At 38.8% G+C, this 20,143-nt stretch overlaps 1 protein-coding gene across 7 annotated transcripts in view; it reads left to right on the top strand.

The window, feature by feature from the left end:
- The window catches only part of PRDM5 (PR/SET domain 5), a 187,029-nt gene that overhangs the window by 58,096 nt on the left and 108,790 nt on the right, over positions 1–20,143 (top strand). For all 7 annotated transcript variants that reach the window (XM_027598799.2, XM_027598801.2, XM_027598800.2 and 4 more), the window contains one exon: positions 19,318–19,492. In XM_027598799.2, the coding sequence (XP_027454600.1) occupies positions 19,318–19,492 (175 nt within the window). The remainder of the gene's footprint in view (positions 1–19,317; positions 19,493–20,143) is intronic.

The raw sequence follows: 20,143 nt of genomic DNA, 5'->3' as shown, positions 1-20,143 counted from the left end.
CTTTCTCTGTTGTCATCAAGACACCAAGATCCACAGGCGTATTAAATGGTGTTGATGCAGCATTCAAATCGCAGTGTTACCAACCTAGCAACCAAGCAAGCAAGAAAAGAAGAAAGAAAAAAAGAAATATCAAAAGGATTTTTCATTTATACCCAAAATTATAAATAGTTTTCTCTAATTCAGTGTCTTCTCTATTTCTGTTTCTTCCTATCAGATTTATATAAATGGTATTTTTAGATTTTTCTAGAATCTGTTACAGAATATTAAGGTGCAACTGTCTAATGAGTTCTTCAGTAACACCACAGAAATATCAGTTAAATAACTTGCAGATTTTTTAATGGATTGCCTCATAGCAAAGTACATACTTGTCTTTCATTAGGTAAAAGTTAAAACTGAGGTACAATTACAAGCAGTTGGTCCTAAGAAGTTTTAAATACTAGCCCTACTGTGGCCACATATTCTTGTGGGGAGTAGAGGAATTATTGTATCACTTAGCAACTTATTATTTTAATTCAGATTGTAGTTTATTGGCAGGTCAAATGAGTATTTATAGAAATACCCTTAAGTTATGTATAGTGATAACCTTGAAATATATCAGTTAATCCTTAATAATGATGATGGCGATGGTAGCTAACACTTACCGAATACTTAACTATGTGCCAATAAGTGGTTATGTGTATTATAACCTTAATACTTACCAGGATCCTCTGAGGAAGGTGCTATAGTTGTTGCCTCCCTTTGTCAAATGAGGATGCTGATACGCAGAGTCTAAGTAACTTGCCTGAGGCCACACAGCTAGTAGGTGGCTGGACAGGAATTGAATCCAGGCTATCTGTCCCCCCTGCCCACCCTCTAAACCTCTGTGCTGGAATACCTTAGAGTTGAGATAAGTAAATGAGTAAATGTAGATTGTAAAAAACCTTCAATGTTTCTGAACTTACTATTTGCATATTTTTGAAACTACTGAACATTTGCAGAACAGTTTAATTTAAAAATGTGCATATTTTAGAGTTATTTACATCAGGTATTCCTTGGTCTTTTTTAAGTTCTCAAACTAATACCGAGTTCATTCGAAAGCACTGCACCTTTCTTAGGCAGTATCTGTCCTTGCCTCTCGTTCCCTTCGGTTCCTTTCTCCTCAGCTGTTAGCGAATGTGTTAAAAATACGTTACACTTAGCATTGAGGTCTCTTGAAATTAATAGTAGTAAAATTTCAGGATCAGAGCACGTCAATTTGGGTGTAGGGGAAAGTTTTGAGTAGGTGGGACTTCCTGAGCTTCTCAATCCAGAAACCATGCAGGTAGTTTCTGCTGCTGCCTCCACTTCTTCTTCCACCAGTTCTGCTTCCGAGTGTCCAGGTCCCACCCAGCAGCAAAACAGACTGGGCTGTTGCCTTTTGACTATGAGGATTCCGTGAGTCTCTTTTCTTAGGGTGTGACTCTTGAGTTATTCTTCAGAATGATTTCCATCTAGCCTGTCTTATCTGTGTCCTTTTGTGATTGTATTAGTTATCTATTGCTGCGTAACAAATTTCCCCCAGATTTTAACAGTTTAAAACAGCAGATGTTCATTATTTCACACATTTTCTGAGGATCAGGAATTTGGGAGCAACTTTCCTGGGTGGTTCTGGAGTTCTTGCTCAAGGACTGTTGCAATCAAGTATCAGCTGAGGCTGTTTGAAGCCTCCAGAGACTTGATTGGGGTAGGAATTCTGCTTCCGAGATTACTCACATGGCTCCTCTACCATGTGAACCTACTTACCTAGGGCTCCTCATTACATGGCAGGTTGCTTCTCTGAGAGTGATGTTGGGAGAGAGAGAGACAGGCCATCTTTTATAAACTGATTTTGGAAATGATGTACTGTACCACTACTGCTGCGGGATGCTATTAGTCACACAGACACAGACCCCGGTACAGTGGAGGAGGGGACTACACAAGGGTGTCAATTCCAGGAGGCAGGGCATCTTTGGGGGCCATCTTTAAGGCTGACTCTGGCAGTGGTCAGTGAGGGAAATTTACTTTGTAGAAGGATGAGGAAAGGTTAGAGTCAGTGGACAAAACAAGCACTTGATATAGAATCAGAAGGAAGGCAGAACTGAGCCTAGTCTGGATACTATTAAGAAAGGCAATTTAAGCAGTAGATTCCCGGCTCGGAGCCTTGCTGGCTGAGCAGTTCACTTGATGCATTCATTCAACTAATAGCTCTCGAGCATCTGCTGTGTGCCAGGGCCCGAGCTGCACACTGGAGCTATTACAGTTCAAAAGATATCTAGTCACTGTCTCCGTGGCGGTAAAAATAATCTTGGAACTCTTCCTTTTTGTGAATAAATGATCATAATACCTACCTCACTGGATTTTGTGAAGATTAAATTAAACGAGATAACATATGCAAAACACCTGGCCCCCATGTGTGCCAATATAAGTTAGCAAGTATTTTTATCACAGCTCTGCCACGTTTATAGTTTTTGTCTCTGTAGTTTTGTTTCTGTATGAAACAGGGCAAAATCTGTTTTATTTCTTCTAAAGTCTTCTCAAGGTAGCTGGTATAAATGCAAGCGTGTAGAAGACGTGTTAGGGAATAATCACCCCTCAGGGATCAGCCTGCTACGTGGAATGACTAAATCCTAACGAGCCTGCCCCCAACGATGCCAGATGCAGCCTGGCGCCCTGCTGCTGAGCTCCTCGGTTGTTGGGGGGCACGGGGAGGCGTGTGTCCGCTTAGGCCACTTGAACACTGTTTACTGCACCATTGTACAGGCCGTGGCTGTGTGGCCTGTTTTCTCTTTGGAAAGATTGCTAGGACTTCATAAACGTAAGAAATGTCCTGTGGGGAAGGTATCTTGTTGTGCTGTGCAGAGACCTTTATTAGGTACAGTGGTTTGGCAACCTCAGAGATAGGTTTAAGATCGTTATGACAATGCTAAGCCACTTTTCAGTGTTTGTAGAGAAGCGGGTTTTGTGCAGACCCATTGTTTCTTAGAGAACACACTGACTTTCTGCCTGCCCTCAGCTATCTTTCAGAATGCGGAATGATAGATGTGAGTAGGTAGGGTCTCTAGAAATCATTTCAGAGACTCCTGTGCTTTCATAATTTGCAAGCCAGCAAAGTCCATCTCTGTGACATCAACCAGAGAGAAGCTGGAGTGCTGGAGAATGTTTGTTTCCTGATTAATGTGGGGCCTTTGTTAACAGGATTGGTCATAGTGAAAGTATGAAGTAGAATTTAAAATAGGAATTCTGTGAAGTTATTCTTCTGGGAGGAAAAGTGCTGAGTCTTCTATTTTATATTTAATTTAAATTTATTATTACTAATTTAAAGTTAAATTCTATTTAATATTTTACTTTATAATTTTTAAAATTTGAAACAAAATTATTTAAAATGTTCCCAACCCCTCCGGAATAGAAATCCAAACTAAGTGATATATCCGTGGGCTCACTTAAAGAAATGATATACTTCTATGTGTGTACCTGTCACTGGGCTGAGTTCCTCAAGAGCAGTCCGTATCAGCTCTCTTTGTTTTCCCACTGCCCACCCTGGCAGGGGGTGCATCCAGTTGGGGCTTAGTGAGCACTGGTTGACTTGGCCTCCTCTGCTCTCTGTCACTTCTCTCCTGATGTGGGACACCGAGCTGAAGGTGCCTTGTCAATTTGGAAGAAAGCTTATGTCTGTTTCCTCTGAAATAACAGAAGGCAAATGCTTCCACTTGAACTGTGGTCTGTAGTTTCCGTGCATGAGAGTATTGGTCTGGCAAAGCGTTACATTTTTACTCTGTGAGTGCAGAGTATGTGCTGGTGTGTGTGTACAAGTTTCAGTCTACTGTGTGAGTACTCTGTCTCAGCCAGATAACTGTGTGGCCAACAGCACCTTGTTGTTAAGTCGTAGATCTTTTTACAGTTATTACCACAGATAGTCAGAGCCTTAGATTAAGAGAACTCCATTGACTAAGAACTAGGCAGTCCAGTCTGGACTAACTCGGAAACCTGGATATAGAATAGTGAAATGGCAGACGTTCATGGGAAAGATGGTATTTGCTGCGACCTGGTAGTTTCTTTTGAATTATACTTAATACATGTAATAATGAAAGATTAGTATTTAAAAACTCATCACCGTTGCATTAAATACACTGGGATTATGCTATATCATTACAAGGTTTAGGAAGAGGTATGGTAAAGACTGAAAAGAAGAAAGTTTAAAATATTTTAGTTGCTAAAAAATACAATGAAAAGAAGAGACATTTGTGTTAGATTCAGTAAAGCAAATAACAATACCCCAATTATCAGAGGAGGAAATTAAAATTATATATATATGCATTTAAGTGTTAAATCTAAAATCTAAACAACTAAAATTAAGGATACATACCACTCGTTTCCAGGCAAGAATTTTTTTTTTGTGAAGAAAAACATAAAGAAGAAAATGGCTTAGTTTTTGTTTTTTAAAATTGGAGATACATTTTATGGTGAATTTTATATTAATTTTTAAATGATTGGTATTAAAATCGTCAATAATCTGCAAAGTGAAGTTGATTTAATGCTTGTAACATAAAACACTAGAATTAGCTACATTTAGTTCTTTATGAAGGGAAGTTGGGTTTTCTAGGGAAATATTTATTCAAAGAAAAATGTGCTCCATCCAGTACATGAGTAGATTCTCATAAAAGGTTTGGCCACTACGTAGCAATACAAAAATAAAATGTGAAGTTCTATATTCCATCACTGAATTAATAAAATATTTGAAAGAAGGTGTAAAATTTGTCTTATAATTTATATATCTTTCAATAAAGATTACAATAAACAATAAAGTTATACTGTATTCAGCTAAGTATATTAAATTCTGAGAATTTGAGAAACCGGCTCACAGAATCTTAGGAAAAATGTTTCTTAGAACCTAATCTAGTTGTCATTAAGTGTCTCTTCGTCCTCTTTGGAAATCTCACATGATTCAAAAAAGCCTGCTTGGGGAAAGGAAAAAAGGAAGATTAATTATTGAGTTGTAGCCCACTGTTTGTGGTGCTTTAATTGCATCAAGAAGGTACAGAGTTGAATGAAAGAGGAGTTCTAGGATTTGAGTTCTGTCCTTCCCTTTTTTGGAGTTTAACAAGAGTCTAGGAAGTAATTAAATATATCATCATCATGGCTGACTTATGTCAAAACTATACACACTTTTTATTATACTAATTAAATGCATAATCAATTGACTAATGTGTCTGTTACTTCTTAAGTTGGTATTTAATTGAACATTTTATTTAATTCTCAGTGGACAGAGATTAAAGCACCATTTCCTGGTTTCTTTTCCTGTGGCTAACTAAGTCCTTTGATATATGGCTACGCACAGTTAATGGTGGTTTACATATCCGTCTGTTCTATGAATTTGTTTTCTTTGCTTCTTTCTTCCTTCCTTCCTTCCTCCCTCCCTCCCACTCCCTTCCTCTCTTTCTCTTTCTTCCTTCCTTCCTTCCTTCCTTCCTCTCTCTCTCTCTCTTTCTGTCTCTTTCTTTCTTTTCATTCTATTAGTTTTTCAGAAAGGAAAAAGGGACAAAAAGGAGCCTGGTCATTCTTGCTGAGAATTAACCTGACTCTTCTTCGAGCAATAGCATGTAAACCAACCAGGCTTTTGAGAGTTTTCCCTAGGTGACTTAATTCCATGTACCCATTTCTAGACTTTGAAATGTAGTGTGCTTGTAAGTAGCTTTTCTTTCCTTTCCTCATTTTTTTTCTTTATCATATTTAAAATGCATATTATTTGGCATTTATATGCATGTATTAAACTTCTGTAAATATATTTTGCTTTGTTTCAGTTCATGGTGTGACCAATGCCATATTGTATACAAAAGTGATATGTAATAATCCCTGAAAATATTTCACATCTTGCCATTCAATAACACATATGATTTTTAACACTCTTGACATCATCTAAAAGTCATTGGAAACCCTATCATAATTTTAACCCCTAGAAAGTCAATTAATAACTAAAAACAAAACAAAATAAGTAAAAACTGATTATCTGTATTTATGAAATGAGATTTCAAATCGCTACTTTGGCCCATTATAAAAATTTGTCACATTTTTGCATCAGCATTATCTCACTTAATTTCAACAGCCTCTCTCCCCCCAAAAGAGTAGTGTGATCCCCATTTTGCAGATGAAAAAGCTGAGCTCAAGTTTATAGAGCCTGGAAGGAGTGGAGCAGGGCTTCTCATCCATTGTGAAGCACTCTCTTCCTTTGGCTTTTCTGAAAGCATCTTGTAGCCACTCATTTTCATTCCGTTTTTGCAGCTTATACTCTTTTTTACCCAGCTACCAAATGTCCCAGTTCTTTCCACTTGCTCTGCACATGCATTTTCCCTTTTCCCTTTGTTACATTCCTCTGTTTGTGTTCTTCAAATCTGAGCTAAGTCATCACATTGCCAGGAAACCATCCTTGAACTCCAGATGAGATTAGCTCTCTCCATTACATACTCTGGTAGCACCATGTTCCTCGCTGTCCTTGCGTTCGTCAGGTTCTTTTCCGTTTCTCTGGTGGTTGACTAAAGGCATACACCTAGTCTATAAGTTCTTTGAGGGTGGACTCTCTGTCTGCTTTATTTCACTGTGGTATACTTAGTCCTAGCATAGTTCTTGGCATATACAGGCTCATTTTTTTTTTTCTCAAATGAATTACTTATCTCTATCAGAAGTGTTTCTATCTTCATTAAAATGAAAAGAAGTAGAATTAAAAACTATTGATAATTGAAAGATTATTGCTCTGAAATGATCTGTAGGTTATTTAATGTTACATTTTTGTCTAGGTTAATATGTTTTCTTTGACTAGAAGTTACATCAAATGTACTTTAGTTTTTTATCAGATAGATTCTATTGTAGCAATATAAAAAACATCTTAAATTTTAAGTTTGATTGTATAAGGCAGGGTTCTCCAGAAAGACAGAATCAATAGGATATCTGTGTGTGTATTTGTGTATGTATGTGTGTGTAAAGAGACTTGTTGTAAGAATTGACTCACATGATTATGGAGGATGACAAGTCCCAAGATTGCTGGGTGAGCCAGCAAGCTGGAGACCAAGGGGAGCTGATGTTGTAATAGTCTGAGTCTAAAGGCCTAAGAACCAGGAGAACTGAGGGTGTAGTTTAAGTCCAAAGACCCTCAGGCTTGAGACACATCCAGTGTTTCAGCTCAGGTCCAAAGGCAGGAGAAAGCTAATGTTTGGAGGCAGTCAGGCAGGAGGAATTCTCTTTTACTTAGGGAAGGGTCAGCCTTGTTCTGTTCAGGCCTTCAACTGGAAGCCCTTCCATGTTGCAGACGGCAAGCTCCTATACTCAGTCTGTGAATTCACCTGTTAATCTCATCTGAAAATACTCTCACAGATACACTCAGAATAATGTTTGACCAAATATCTGGACACCCTGTGGTCCAGTCAAGTTGATACATAAAAGATACCATCATATTGATCAAATGAGCAAAATTTCTTAAAGGTTTCTACTTTTCATTCCTTTTTTTTTTTTTCTGTCTCATTAGTGTGAAATGGTTGCCTTACAATTTTCTTCAAATGCTGCAATTCACAGAGCATGTTTAATCTGTGCCTGACTTCTCGGTCACTGCACACATCAAAGCCACTTTTTCAGTCAACTTCTCTGCAACTTTTCTGCAATACCCGGTGTTAGCAGCTAGGTTTGTTGCTTGCCATAACTAGACTACCCTCTGCAAGTGCTGTGACTTTGCCAACGTTGTTTTCCCTATTTTAATAGGCCCACTCCCTCTTGATCTTATCTTGTCCAAAATTTAACCAGCTTACAAGGTTCAGAGTGAACTTCAAACGCTGTTGTGAAACTGCCTCTAAAAGTCCCGGAGATGCTCTCTGTACAACTGTCTTGCCTTTTTGCTCTTTCTGGTAATTTAACCAGTTTCTATTCTATTTCCACCGAGAGCCTGTAAAGTCCTGTAGAGCAGGAACTGGCGTGGGCATTCTTGTGAGTGTGGGTATTTTGTGGTACTGTGTGCATTATGTGCAGCAATAAATGCGTTGAATGAACATTCAGTTTCTCTCCTGGTTTTTAAGTAGACTTCTGGTATGTTGTGTGGGGTGTGCTCGGCCTGATTCTGGTTCTCACTCCAGGAAGCATATCTGCTTGTCTACTGCTTGTCTAATCTGTTCCCTCATTTCCAGTTGGTTAAAACACTCTCAATTGTTGGCTAACTTTTGAGTTCTTAAGAATTCGCTGGGAATGGGAAGTTAATTCCCCAACCCTTTTTGCAAGTTCCACTTTCCTGAATGACACTCTTGCCTTTATGGTTTTATTAATTCAAAAGGAAATGACAATTATTTCTCCCTTACTTAGTTCAGTTCAGTGGATCCTTTGTGGATAACCTTCAAAGAGCAAGGTGTTGAGTCAGGTACTGAGATTTCTACATAGATGAATATGATGTAGGGCCTGCCCCCAGGGAGCAAGCTGTCTTTGGGGAAGGGGGGAGGCAAGGGGAAGGAGAGGCCTGTGTTTAGCTAATTCTCATGCCATTTAGAATTATAAGTATTTTTGGAATAATAATTTATATATAATTTGAGGTTATAATCCCTTCCCCCCATGGAGTTAATAGCCCAGTTGGGGGATGCAGCTAAATAAATACAGATCAGGGTGGTAAATACTTTGACAGGGATAGCATAGACCTTTAGGGAGGCATGTATGGGGACCCTATTGCTCAGACTTGGTTATATGATAATTTGGTTGAAATTCTCTTTTCTGATAAGATGTGGACCAGTACTTGGTCAGGTAATAGAAAAAGTTTGTGCTAGTAGGGATCATAGAATTACTATTTCAACCATTTTATTTTAACTGAAGTTTTATAAGTATACTTTGATTCTTTAATTTTTTTGATTTATGACCAAAGCCTTCTTGATTCTGAGTATAGGTTTTCTCACTAGAGTTTGCTACCATATTTTTTTCATAACTACTCCTTATAGTATTGTTTTGCTTTTTTAAAAGTCATGCGAGTAAAGCCTCTTTCTTGTAAAGCAACCTGAGTGCGGAATCCTTCCAGATTTATAATTTTCCCCCATCTTTTAGAATTGCTTTGCCTTCTGTATCTTGACAATTTTTTTTTTTACAGACTTACCTTTGAGTCTTTTCAAAACATACAACTGATTTTCTTAGAAACAATGGCATTTCTTCTTACTCATATCTTTGGTTTATGTAACGTTTAGTTAAGTTACTAATTAAAATAACTTGTACCAGTGACATAAATATGTATGGGAACAAACACGTTGGACTCGGGACGCAAGTACACAAGTCAAGTGGCAAGGACAGAGGTGTGCGGGCAAAGCAGAGAGCAGGCTGCTCCCTGATAAGACTTTGTTTTGGGCATCATTTGGTAGATTTGATGCAAGGTGTCAGGGAAATCTGGGAATGAGTTAAGTGGAGGTCAGTTAAGAGCTTCTGATGTAAAATAGAGCAAATATGCTGTGGGAACACAATATGCTCTCTAATTACTTGTATATAAAATAGCCACTCTGTTCCTGGCAGCATTATTTTAAAGTGTTTTGGCCTGTCAATATTGATAACTTATATCTAAGTAAAATAGCCAAGGTATAGGTTTTTTTCAATGAAGAGCCTTCATTTCCCAGGATCAAATCATGCATTTTCTATGTAGCAAATTTTTCTTTTTATGCTTCTCGTCTTTTCTGTTGACTTCTTTCTCTATGATGTCAGATTTGTTTTGTAAGATGCCTCAAAGATTACTATCTTTGCTTGAGCCCCTCAGAGAAAGATGGCATATATGTTAGTGATTTGTGATTGTTGTTTTTTATTTATGGACTTGTTTTTTTTTTTTTTTTTTTTTGTCTAATATAGTATCTCATTCCTGGGAATTAAACTGTTTCTTTGCTTTGTGGCTGATTATGAGCTGTAATTAGAAAAGAGACCAATTTAGGGGCGCCTGGGTGTCTCAGTTGGTTTAAGCTCTGGTAATGATCTCATGGGTGGTGGGATGGAGCCCTGTGTAGGGCTCTGTACTCAGCGGGGAGTCTGCTTCTCTCCTTCTCCCTCTCCCTCTGCCCCTCCATGTGCTTGCTCCCTCTCTCTCAAATAAATGAATAAATCTTAAAAAAAAAAAAAGACCATTTTATTTACATTTGTTTGAAACTTCATTTTTCTTACAGGACCTGATTAATGTACCATAAACATGAAATTAACTTACTTTGCACAGTTCACCCTTTAAAATACCCCTGTCATTTTCCTGCTTCATGTGATTTTCCTTGATCTCAAGACGTTTTCGTTTTACTCACCAAGAAAATAATTTAAAAAGTACTTTTTTGCTTAAGTCATTGTATCAGTCAACTTTTGCCAAGAAGACTGCTCTAACAAGTAACCTTAAAGTCTTAGTGGTTTGTAGCAACAAAGATTTAATTTTTGTCCACACAAGTACGGGCTCCGGAGGCTGTGACTCCTTCCAGCATTCAGCTCCACCTGATGTCTATAGGAGCAACCCTTAGCAGAGACTTGCATTTTTCTGGCAAAGGGAAAGAGCAGTCACCCAAACGTGATGACTCTTTTAAAGCTTTCTCTTAGACATGGTTCACCTTGCTGCCAGTCACGTTTCTTGGGTTGATACAAGTCACCTGGTCAAGCCTGATCCAGTACACACCTCCCACAGCCACCACTCTGAGACTCTAAGCTCCATCGCAACTTGGTACAGTCCTCTTCCTGGGATGGGAGTGAATAAAAAGGAGTGTGATGTTCTATTACAGTTAGGTCTTTTTAAAAGATTTTTTGTTTTATTGTTAGGTGAGTATTAATAGATGTATTTTGTGAATTTCACCGTGGAAATGATTTTTTCCTGATATTTTTCAACTTTGTATGTTGAGCTCTGTAGAAATGATGTTGATGTACGGGTTGAGGCAGAATTAGGGTTTTTGTAAAGAAGAATTAAGTGAGAGGATATTAAATATGGAATTCTTCCTGTTTCATTACATTTTCTCCTTTCCACCTTTGTCGCTTGTCTCCTACTTCTATTGATAATCAAGTAGGAGTCCAAACTTTTTTTTCATCCACACTGGTATGGTTTCAATTTGTAACCTCAGGAATTTGGTAGATGATTTCCTATTGTGTTGATTAGTCATTAGTCATTTTGGCTGGGGAATCTGAATTCTCACTACTTACTACCTTTTCAGTACAATGAATTGTGTCTTTGCCAATTTCACAATCATGGTTTTTTTCTTACATCATGCACATGTGGAGAACAGTCTGCCAACAAGTAAACAGAAACCAAGTTAAGTCACAGACAGGCGCAGCTGAGATACCAAGTCACCCATGGCCTCTTCTAGAGTTATATTTATTTGCACACAGTGGGGATTATATTTCCTTACAAAACAAGAGACAGTTACTTTTCCTGTTTCGAAATAGCAGAACTGAACCTCAAATGCATGAGTTCATGAAATCTGTCCTAATGGGGCATGGTACTTGAGAAGGGACAGTGGGCAAATTGTCAAAGAAAGCTGAGGTTTTTCAGTGATGCTGGATGTCGGAAGGAGATAGGGAATTTGAAAAGTAGGTACATCTAGATATCCAGGAGTTTTATGATAGTGATAGATATCCAATGTTTTATGATAGTGATAGAATCAGGAAGAATTAGACTGGAAGGCATTGTGAGTTTCTTTGGTTCTAGCTATTGCCACAATACAGAAGCAGTCACATTGATAAAATCTTATCAAGTGGTGACTTACGTTATCCTGTGTAATTTGAGAGAAGCCCCCTCTCCCAGTCTTACAGGGTTGTGTGCCAAGCTTTTTTTCACTGACATCCTCCTTAAGTGTCTCTTAATTCCATACCAACCTTCCTTTTCATAGGGTGAAGTCTGAGAGGGGTAGCAATGATCACATCATCCTGTAGGCATGCTTTTCTCTTTAGCTTCGTTAAAATAGCCCTTCGGAAAGATGTTATTTCACTTGTGATTGAATCTAGCTCTGGAAGGGATGAGATAATAAAGTCTATCTCCATCCTTTTACAGACGAAGTAAAAGAGTTTCAAAGATGATAAGAGACTTGCCCAAGGTGAGAGGGCCTGAGTGGGAAAGCCAAAGCCAGAAGAACAATCTTGACTCCTAATTAAGTGTTCTTACTTTGTATATGACATATAAGTGGTTATTTTAATAGATATTAATATCAGATCTACATAACAGAATATAAGTTTTTCCTGTGCATGAGGTTAAGGCAACATAGTAAATAATAGGTGTCTGACCAAAGAAAGGAAATGATTTTGTGAGTCATTGAAAAGTAAGCAGAGGGGCGCCTGGGTGGCTCAGTCGGTTAAGTGGCTGCCTTCGGCTCAGGTCATGATCCCAGGGTCCTGGGATCAAGTCCCACATTGGGCTTCTTGCTCAGTGGGGAGCCTACTTCTCCCTCTGCTTATACGTGCTCTCTCTGGCAAATAAATAAATAATAAAATCTTAAAAAAAAAGTAAGCAGAAAAAAATAAAAAAAAAATTATATGAGGACAAATCCCCTTTAGGCCATAAATGCATTGGGTTATTGAGACTCCTTTAGGAAATATTTTATCCAGTAAAATTGAAATCGTAGCTGTATAGATTAACTAAGTCTACTTCACTTCTGACCTCATTATGCCAGTTCTTCTCAACAGTTCTAGTTCTAGACTGGCTCTGAGATTTATTAAGTGTGAGCTTTACAATTTATTTATCATCTCTGAACCTCAAGTTTCCCATTTGTAAAATGTGCACTGGTTGGAGGAGTTCTTCTGGGAGATGGACCCTGATGCTGGTTCTAAAGCCCTAAAGTCTAAAGACTGCCTCCTCGTGTTCCTCTCTAGACCTGAGTTTTACTCTGGCATAGGGGCTGATTCCATCACCCCTGGACTCATTCCCGTGATGGAACTTCCCAACCAGTGCACTAAGACACCCTAGTGAGCTAAGAGTGGGCTACTAGTATGGAAAGAGATAATGACATTGATGATAGTATTTGTTTTTAGGACCATACACCTACAGTTAGTCATTCAAACTTCATGACAGTTGATATAACAGTATTTATATGGCTACCCTGCTATATACTTTATGAATTCAGAAATGGATTTTGGGAGAGCACCTGCCTCAAGAGGGCGTTCTGTAGCAACTCTACCACATGGCACTTTCCTGTTGAATCATCCCTGCCAGGTTACTACTTTTTTCTGGATTTGTTTATCTTCATTACCTAAGTTTGTTTTGAAAACCCTGACAATTAAGATGTTCAGAGAAGCTCTTGTGTGTGTAAATTTGCCTCCAAATCTGAATTCCATATGTGATGTTACCAAAATGATGAATCTAATAAAATCTAAGCCACCATTATTTTTTTCAGTGTCATTCGGAGAGACAGATCAGCATTCTCCTGTACTTTACATATCTGAATGGGTTGTCTGTCCAAAGGAAGAGCTTTGCAAGTAGCTTATGACCTAAAATATTTCTTTTTTTCGATTGGGGATTATGAATGACTCTTACTTTGCAGATTTGTTGAGGAATAGTAATTAACTTTAAAAATGGCTGCATTGGGGGCGCCTGGGTGGCTCAGTCGGTTAAGCATATGCCTTTGGCTCAGGTCATGATTCCAGGGTCCTGGGATCGAGCCCTATGTCAGACTCTCTGCTCAGCGGGGAGCCTGCTTCTCCCTCTCCCTCTGCCCCCTGCCCCCCGCAGTTCTTGCTTGTTCTCTCTCACTTTTTCTGTATCTCAAAAACTAAAGAAAATCTTTAAAACATGGCTGAATTGGGTAGTATTCTTGGGCACCTGAGTGAAGGACCACATGAAAATATATTTACATATACAAAGAAGACACAGGTTCAAAGCAAAAATCTGAAGTTGGTGTTTTATTTTGAACCTTAAGAAGCATTGTTATTAAATAGAGAAACATCTGTGAATGCTTGAGGGAAAACTGTAACAGCCCAGACTCATCCTCGACCCTTCTGCTCTCACACTGCATGTACATTGTCAGGAAATAGCATCTGCTTTCTCTTCAGATCATACTTAATACTTCTCAACATTTCCATTTTTTCCCTGCCATAACCCTCCCATGTCACCACTATCTGTGACCTGGTTTATTGTAATAGTCTACCACCAAAGGCAAATCAAGGAAAGTATCTGTAAACTTTTTACTAATAAGTGCTTTTCTTCTACAGACACAAGCATTTTAGTATTCTTTTTTACTATCCATTATTTGTAAAGTGTTGAGCAACTGTTATGAGTACAGCTTCTGCTGTGGGCAACACATGGTAATTCCTTGTTGGCTGCCTTGAGGAAATTATCTTTGGGAAGACGAGATCAACACATACTAGAATTTCACTGATCATATGAATTAAATGACAAAAACCACAGAAAGAAATTATAACTGCCCAGTAAAGTTAAGGCATTTTATGTAGAGAAACCCCTTGGAACCTACATGCATTTAGTAGATTAGAGAAGATTTCATGGAGAAGGATGAAAATGAGCTGTGCCTCAGATGATGCTGAGGAGTTGTAACAGGGAGGCCAGGTGGCATCTTTGCAATTATACTAAGGCAGGAATGAGGCCAGTGTCTTCTGAGAAGAAGTATACCAGCTGGACTGAAGAATAGGAGGCAGGTTCGTTTGAAGGATAGCTGAAGATGAGAGGACAAAGTGGGTTCAGATTATGGGAGTCTATTTGATAAGGCTTTGGAGCCATATTTGGGGATATGACTGGTTCTATATGTTGAAAACCCTGAGCGGGGGCTGGAGATTGGGAGATGGACCCAGTCAGTATTATTGGTAGGAAATCTTAAGTAGAGTTTAGAATGTGGTTTTGGAGAACATGATGGGTGAAGGTACGGTGACCAACTGTCCTGGTTTGCCCAGGACTTTTCAGTTTAGCTGTGAAGGCCCCATGTCCTGGGAAACCCCTCAGTTGCAAGCAAAGCAGATGGCCGGTCACATTAGGAATAGTTCAGACAAGTGACTGAGATCGGAGATCCAAACCAGAGTGACACATTAGTATGTTAACAAGAGAACAGAGCGTGACAACCAGAAATCCAAAGCAATTCAGAGTTCTGGTAGGCAGTCAGTGGAATTGAATTATATTTTGACCGAGAGCAATTTGACCAAATGAAATTCAGTCAAAAGCATCATTGTCATAGCAACTTTATGTGGCAGTTGGGTTGAAATAAATTTTGAAAAAAAGGAATATTGTAAGCACTGGTTTTCAAGTTTTATATCATGATAATAATAGTAACAGCAACAACAACAATAATAATAATAGCAGCAGCTACCATTCATGAATGCTTACCATATGCCAGGCACTTTACCAGATTTTACAGATATTCTCACTTTTAATTGTTACAACCAGCCTGTGAGATAAGCAATGTTATTTTCTTCATCTTGCAAATGAAGAAACGGGTGGTGTGGGAGATTAAGCTGTTGGCACAGTTACACAGCCAATCAACCGCAGAAAGAGACTTTGAACCCCGGCCAGTCCAAAGCCTGTGCTGTTTAGTCACTATGTGGTACCACTTCTGGGTATCAAGAACCAGGTCTGTTTATTATTTATTGTTTTCTTTTACTACAAAAGTAACCCCTGTTAATTCTAGAAAAATTGTAAAGTATGATCTAGCAGAAGACTCTGCAAAATACTTAGAATTACCTCTACTTAGAAGTAAGCTCTGTTAACATGCTTGTTGGTATCTTTTTCTTTGTGGGGCACATTGGTATGTGTGTATATATATATATATATATATACACACACACACACATATATATACACACACACACATACATATATGACATATATTTTTTTCCTATAAAAATTACATCTGGTAAATTTTAAAACCAATTGCTAGGTATTTAATTTATTCCAACTTCTGTTGTTGGACATTTATGCTACTGCAGCTTTTTGATGCTACAAACAGCTTGCAGTAGAAATAATTAGCTGAAAATGATATACAAATAAAGCAAAATGAAACAAGACTAAGAGACAACAAATTCAGAATGATGGACAGTAATGTAAGAGTTGGATAACAGTTGTAAAACCATTCACTCTCTATTGTATCCTGATTACCAACACAATGAAAACCACTGGCTGAGGACTATTTGCTTTTGGGGCGCCTGGGTGGCTCAGTTTGTAAAGTGTGGGACTCTTGCTTTCGGCTCATGTCATGATCTCAGGTTGTGAGATCAGCTCCCCCTCCCGTGGGGCTGTGAGCTCAGCGTGAAGTCTGCTTGAAAACCCCCCTCCCCCACTCTCTGCTCCTCCCCCAACTTGTGCTACTGCACCCTCTCTCTCTCCCTTCCTCTAAAATAAATAAATAAATCTTAAAAAAAAAAAGAATATTTGCTTTTGAACAGATCATCATGTTGAATAGCCTTCTTTCAGCCAAAGCATTTTTTTTTCAAAGATTTTATTTATTTATTTGAGAGAGGGAGCATGAGCAGGGGGAAGAGCAGAGGAGGAGGGAAAGGGACAAGCAGACTCTATGCTGGGCGCAAAGCCTGACCTGGGGGCTCAATCCCAGACCCCCAGATTGTGACCTGAGTGGAAACCCAAGAGTCTGATGCTCAACCGTCTGAGCCACCCGGTGCCCCCAACGCAAGCATTTTCAGGAAAATCACCAGGAGCCCATAACAGGAACCAAAAACAGGGCCCCAGACCCCAGGCAGAGTCCAGGAAGGTGCTAAACCCTAACATGTAAATATAAAGAGTGATTTTCTTATGGAGGGAACTGTGTTCAGGGGAATAAGCCACAAACCTGATGACCAGAAATGATGGCTTTAATAAGAAGTAAATTTCAGAATCAAAATATTAGAACAGTCATCAAAGCTGGAACACAAGGTCAGAGCCAGGCTAACGACAACAAGGAGTTGATGCTGAGTCCCAGGACTTTGGGTCAACACCCTTTAAATTCTTCTTGCCAAAGGGCACAGAATTGGGCCCGGGGGTGAGCCTACAGGTGAGGAATATTGCCCCAAGAGCTCAAGAGAGCTCCAGAGATTAGGAATCTGGCAGGTTCTGGCAATGGGAAGTTTTGAAGGAGAACAATATAATGAAGAGTTGTTATGTGATTAAATTAGTGAAGTGTAGGGAAGGAAGCAATTTAAGAGGATACTTCTTAAAACTACTGTGCTAGTTTTAAATGAAAGGAAGAGACTCTTGGTCTGGGTAGTGGTAGGAATTATATGTCGAAAGGTATCTATATATTTCTATTAAATAAATAGATTGGAGTAATACCTGTAATGACATTCCTCTTTGTACCATATATTGGCATACAGGCAAAACATGTAGTTGGCCCTTGGCGGCTATCATGCTATTACTTTTATTAAATTGAGGTTTTAACTGGTATATGAAATTTTTTTTTTATTATGAAGTCCCTAAATAGGCATGCTGTGTCTTATGATTGCAGTTTAAGTTAATGATATCATGCTTTAAAATTAAAAATTATCTTTTCTTGGTGCTGCACAAAATTGATGATTAATATTCTGGAAAGACGTTTCAGTTAAATTTCTTGGATGTTGATCAGATAAGTGCTAAGATTTATGATTGTATTCTGAAATCTTCATTAGGTGAGTCCTTTGTTGCTTTGGGTAACTCTTGGCGAGTGGTTTCCAAACCCTGGAAATTACCACTTCTGGGTTAATTTAAAAAGAGACCACTCCTTTGCTGAGTGTCTACATTGTTTTTTGTTTATTTCTGTTGCACAAAGAGTAACAATTGTGTAGAAGTTAACTGTGTTCTTAATTAAAAATAACTCTGTATAGTTTCTGGAGGTTTGAAATTCGAAAAACTTCCAAGGATGCTCTAAATATTATAGAAACATCCTTTAATCAACTGTAGCTGATGGTTAGATTTGTTCAATGCTTTGAGCTTTTGCATCAAGCCTTTCTTGACCAGAAATGACAAATATGATCATCATTTCTGTCTCTTGCATGGTATTTTCTAATGTATATTGTTTTAAAAATTACAAAGATTCTGTTCATTGTAAAAACCAAAACAAAAAAACCTAAAACGGTATTGAATATAGACTACTTTTCCTCCCAGCCTCCAAATGATAACTGTATAACAGTTTGATGCATATTTTTCCAGCTTTTCCCAAGGGTTCTGCTTGTGTATACATATCTACACACACACGTAGACCCGTTACATGTCCCTCTTCCTCCCCTCGCCCTTCTCCCACTCACCTTACCTATTGCCCCTCGTCCTCTGTCTCTTCCTCCTTAACAAGAGTGTGGTGATAATGCCAATGGAGAGAAGGCTTTGTTCTGTGTTCTCTCCCTTATTGAATTTCACTCCTTGGTGGAGCTTATTCTTCTTGTCCTTCCCTCCCCTTGCCTACCACCAAGGTTCAAAAAATTCAGGCTATGCTTTGCTTCTTTTTATCCTCAGCAGCCAAACTAGGAGCCCTCCCAGAACAAATCCTCAACTATGTAAAAGACAGCAATTCTGGGTGTTTCTCCTGGGCACAGCGAGCTAAGCAGCCCCAGTTCTGGCCTCCCTGGTGATTGGCCGAAGGCCCAGAGGGGCTTTTTGTACCAGTTCATTCCAAGTGTGAAGTTTCTCTGGAGTTTCCTTGGGAAGTAGGTTCTTCTTTGTAACTTTTTTCTTGTGTCTTTTATGGGTTGGAATTTCTTCTGCAGTAGTTATCTATCATTTCGACCCTGATTTCTAATCTTCCAGAATTTTCCAAAAAAATTTTGATGTGTTGATAGTGGAACTTCCTTTCTTCTCTGTTCTCCTGTCATTTTAGTGGAATTTAGATACACATGATGATTCAGTCAATTTTTTGAACCTCTCAGGTGCCTGGTCTTTTTTCTATTTTTGGTCCAGGTTTTTGGAAATTCTTTTAGGGTTCGTTTGCTGTTCCTCTGACTTTTGTTATAACTTGAAAGCTTTTTTTTCTTCCAGTTTTGGATTTAATATTAATTGTAATTAGGTCACTGATAGCACACTGTTCTCTGGGTGCAGAAATGACACCATTACTTAACAAATTTCTTTTTACTGCATTTACGGGCCTCCACAGGTGTTACTGCATTAGGCAAATTAACAATGTGAAATTCACTTCTAGAAATATAAATAACTAGTCTTTCATTTGATATATATAAATGTCACTATCTGTAATATATATATATTTGTATTTTATTTGCCAGGTGACTGAATATTGTCAGTTTCCTTTTTCAGTATCTAGATCAGTGAGAGCTATGAAAAAAAAAAAACAGACGAATAGTCTTTCAATGGGCACATGGGACTCAATGTATCTTAAAATGTCATTACTATTAGAAATGAATGGTTCAACGTTTTTTAAATCATTGAGTTATATTTGTCATACAACAGCATATTTTTTAATTTTGTCTCAGGAAGGAGAAAACATTTTCTATTTGGCAATTGAAGATATAGAAACAGATACAGAGCTGCTGATTGGCTACCTGGACAGTGACATGGAGGCCGATGAGGAAGAACAGCAAATTATGACAATGGTCCAAGAAGGGGGAGTTAAAAATTCTAAAGGACAATCAACAGCTGGCAGAAAAGGTATTGCCTCTAACTGGTGATCTGAGAGAAGGGAAGTTGTAGGAGAAATACAGTTTGAACAGCTGGTGCATTATAGTTGCGTTATCATAGGGGGTTGTCAAAATAGTTGTGGTCAAAACGACTATCAGAGGCTATCCAGCTGTAAGCCCACTTTTCTTCCAGCAGGAGGAGAATGCTGGGTGTGGGTGATAGATGTACCCTGTAGGACTGCCAAGGTCAGCACCAGCTCCTGGCTCGCACTGCTATCCCTGGTACAGTGGGGTGGCGAGCGTGAGGAATTTTGTACTCCAGCCCTGGATCTGCCACTAGTCAGTCTTGGAACCAAGCAGGTCACTAACTCTTGGAGACGTTACGTTCTCATCTGCACAAGGGGAAGGGCGAGTGCAGAGGTGTCCAGAGGGTGCTGCTGGATGCTGGGCCTCTCTCTTGTTAGAGATCCTTGGAGACTCTGGAACTTCTGGAAATCTCTTTCTGTTCTGATTGTAGAGGCCTGCAGGACTGTTAGGTTGTTTCAGTTGGGTAACCAAAAACAGTGTGTTGGCTGTAGGTCTGACCTGCTTAGAGCAGTCCTGCAATCCGGAGATGTCGCTTGTTTGCCATCTGCTGGGGAATAATCGATTATTAGTGGGACTTGTTTCTGTTACGTTGTGT

The sequence above is a fragment of the Zalophus californianus genome, chromosome 2 (genome assembly GCF_009762305.2).
Source record: "Zalophus californianus isolate mZalCal1 chromosome 2, mZalCal1.pri.v2, whole genome shotgun sequence".
Lineage (NCBI taxonomy): Eukaryota > Metazoa > Chordata > Mammalia > Carnivora > Otariidae > Zalophus > Zalophus californianus.
The sequence above is the reverse complement of the archived record's forward strand: the minus strand, read 5'-3'. Positions and strand labels throughout refer to the sequence as shown.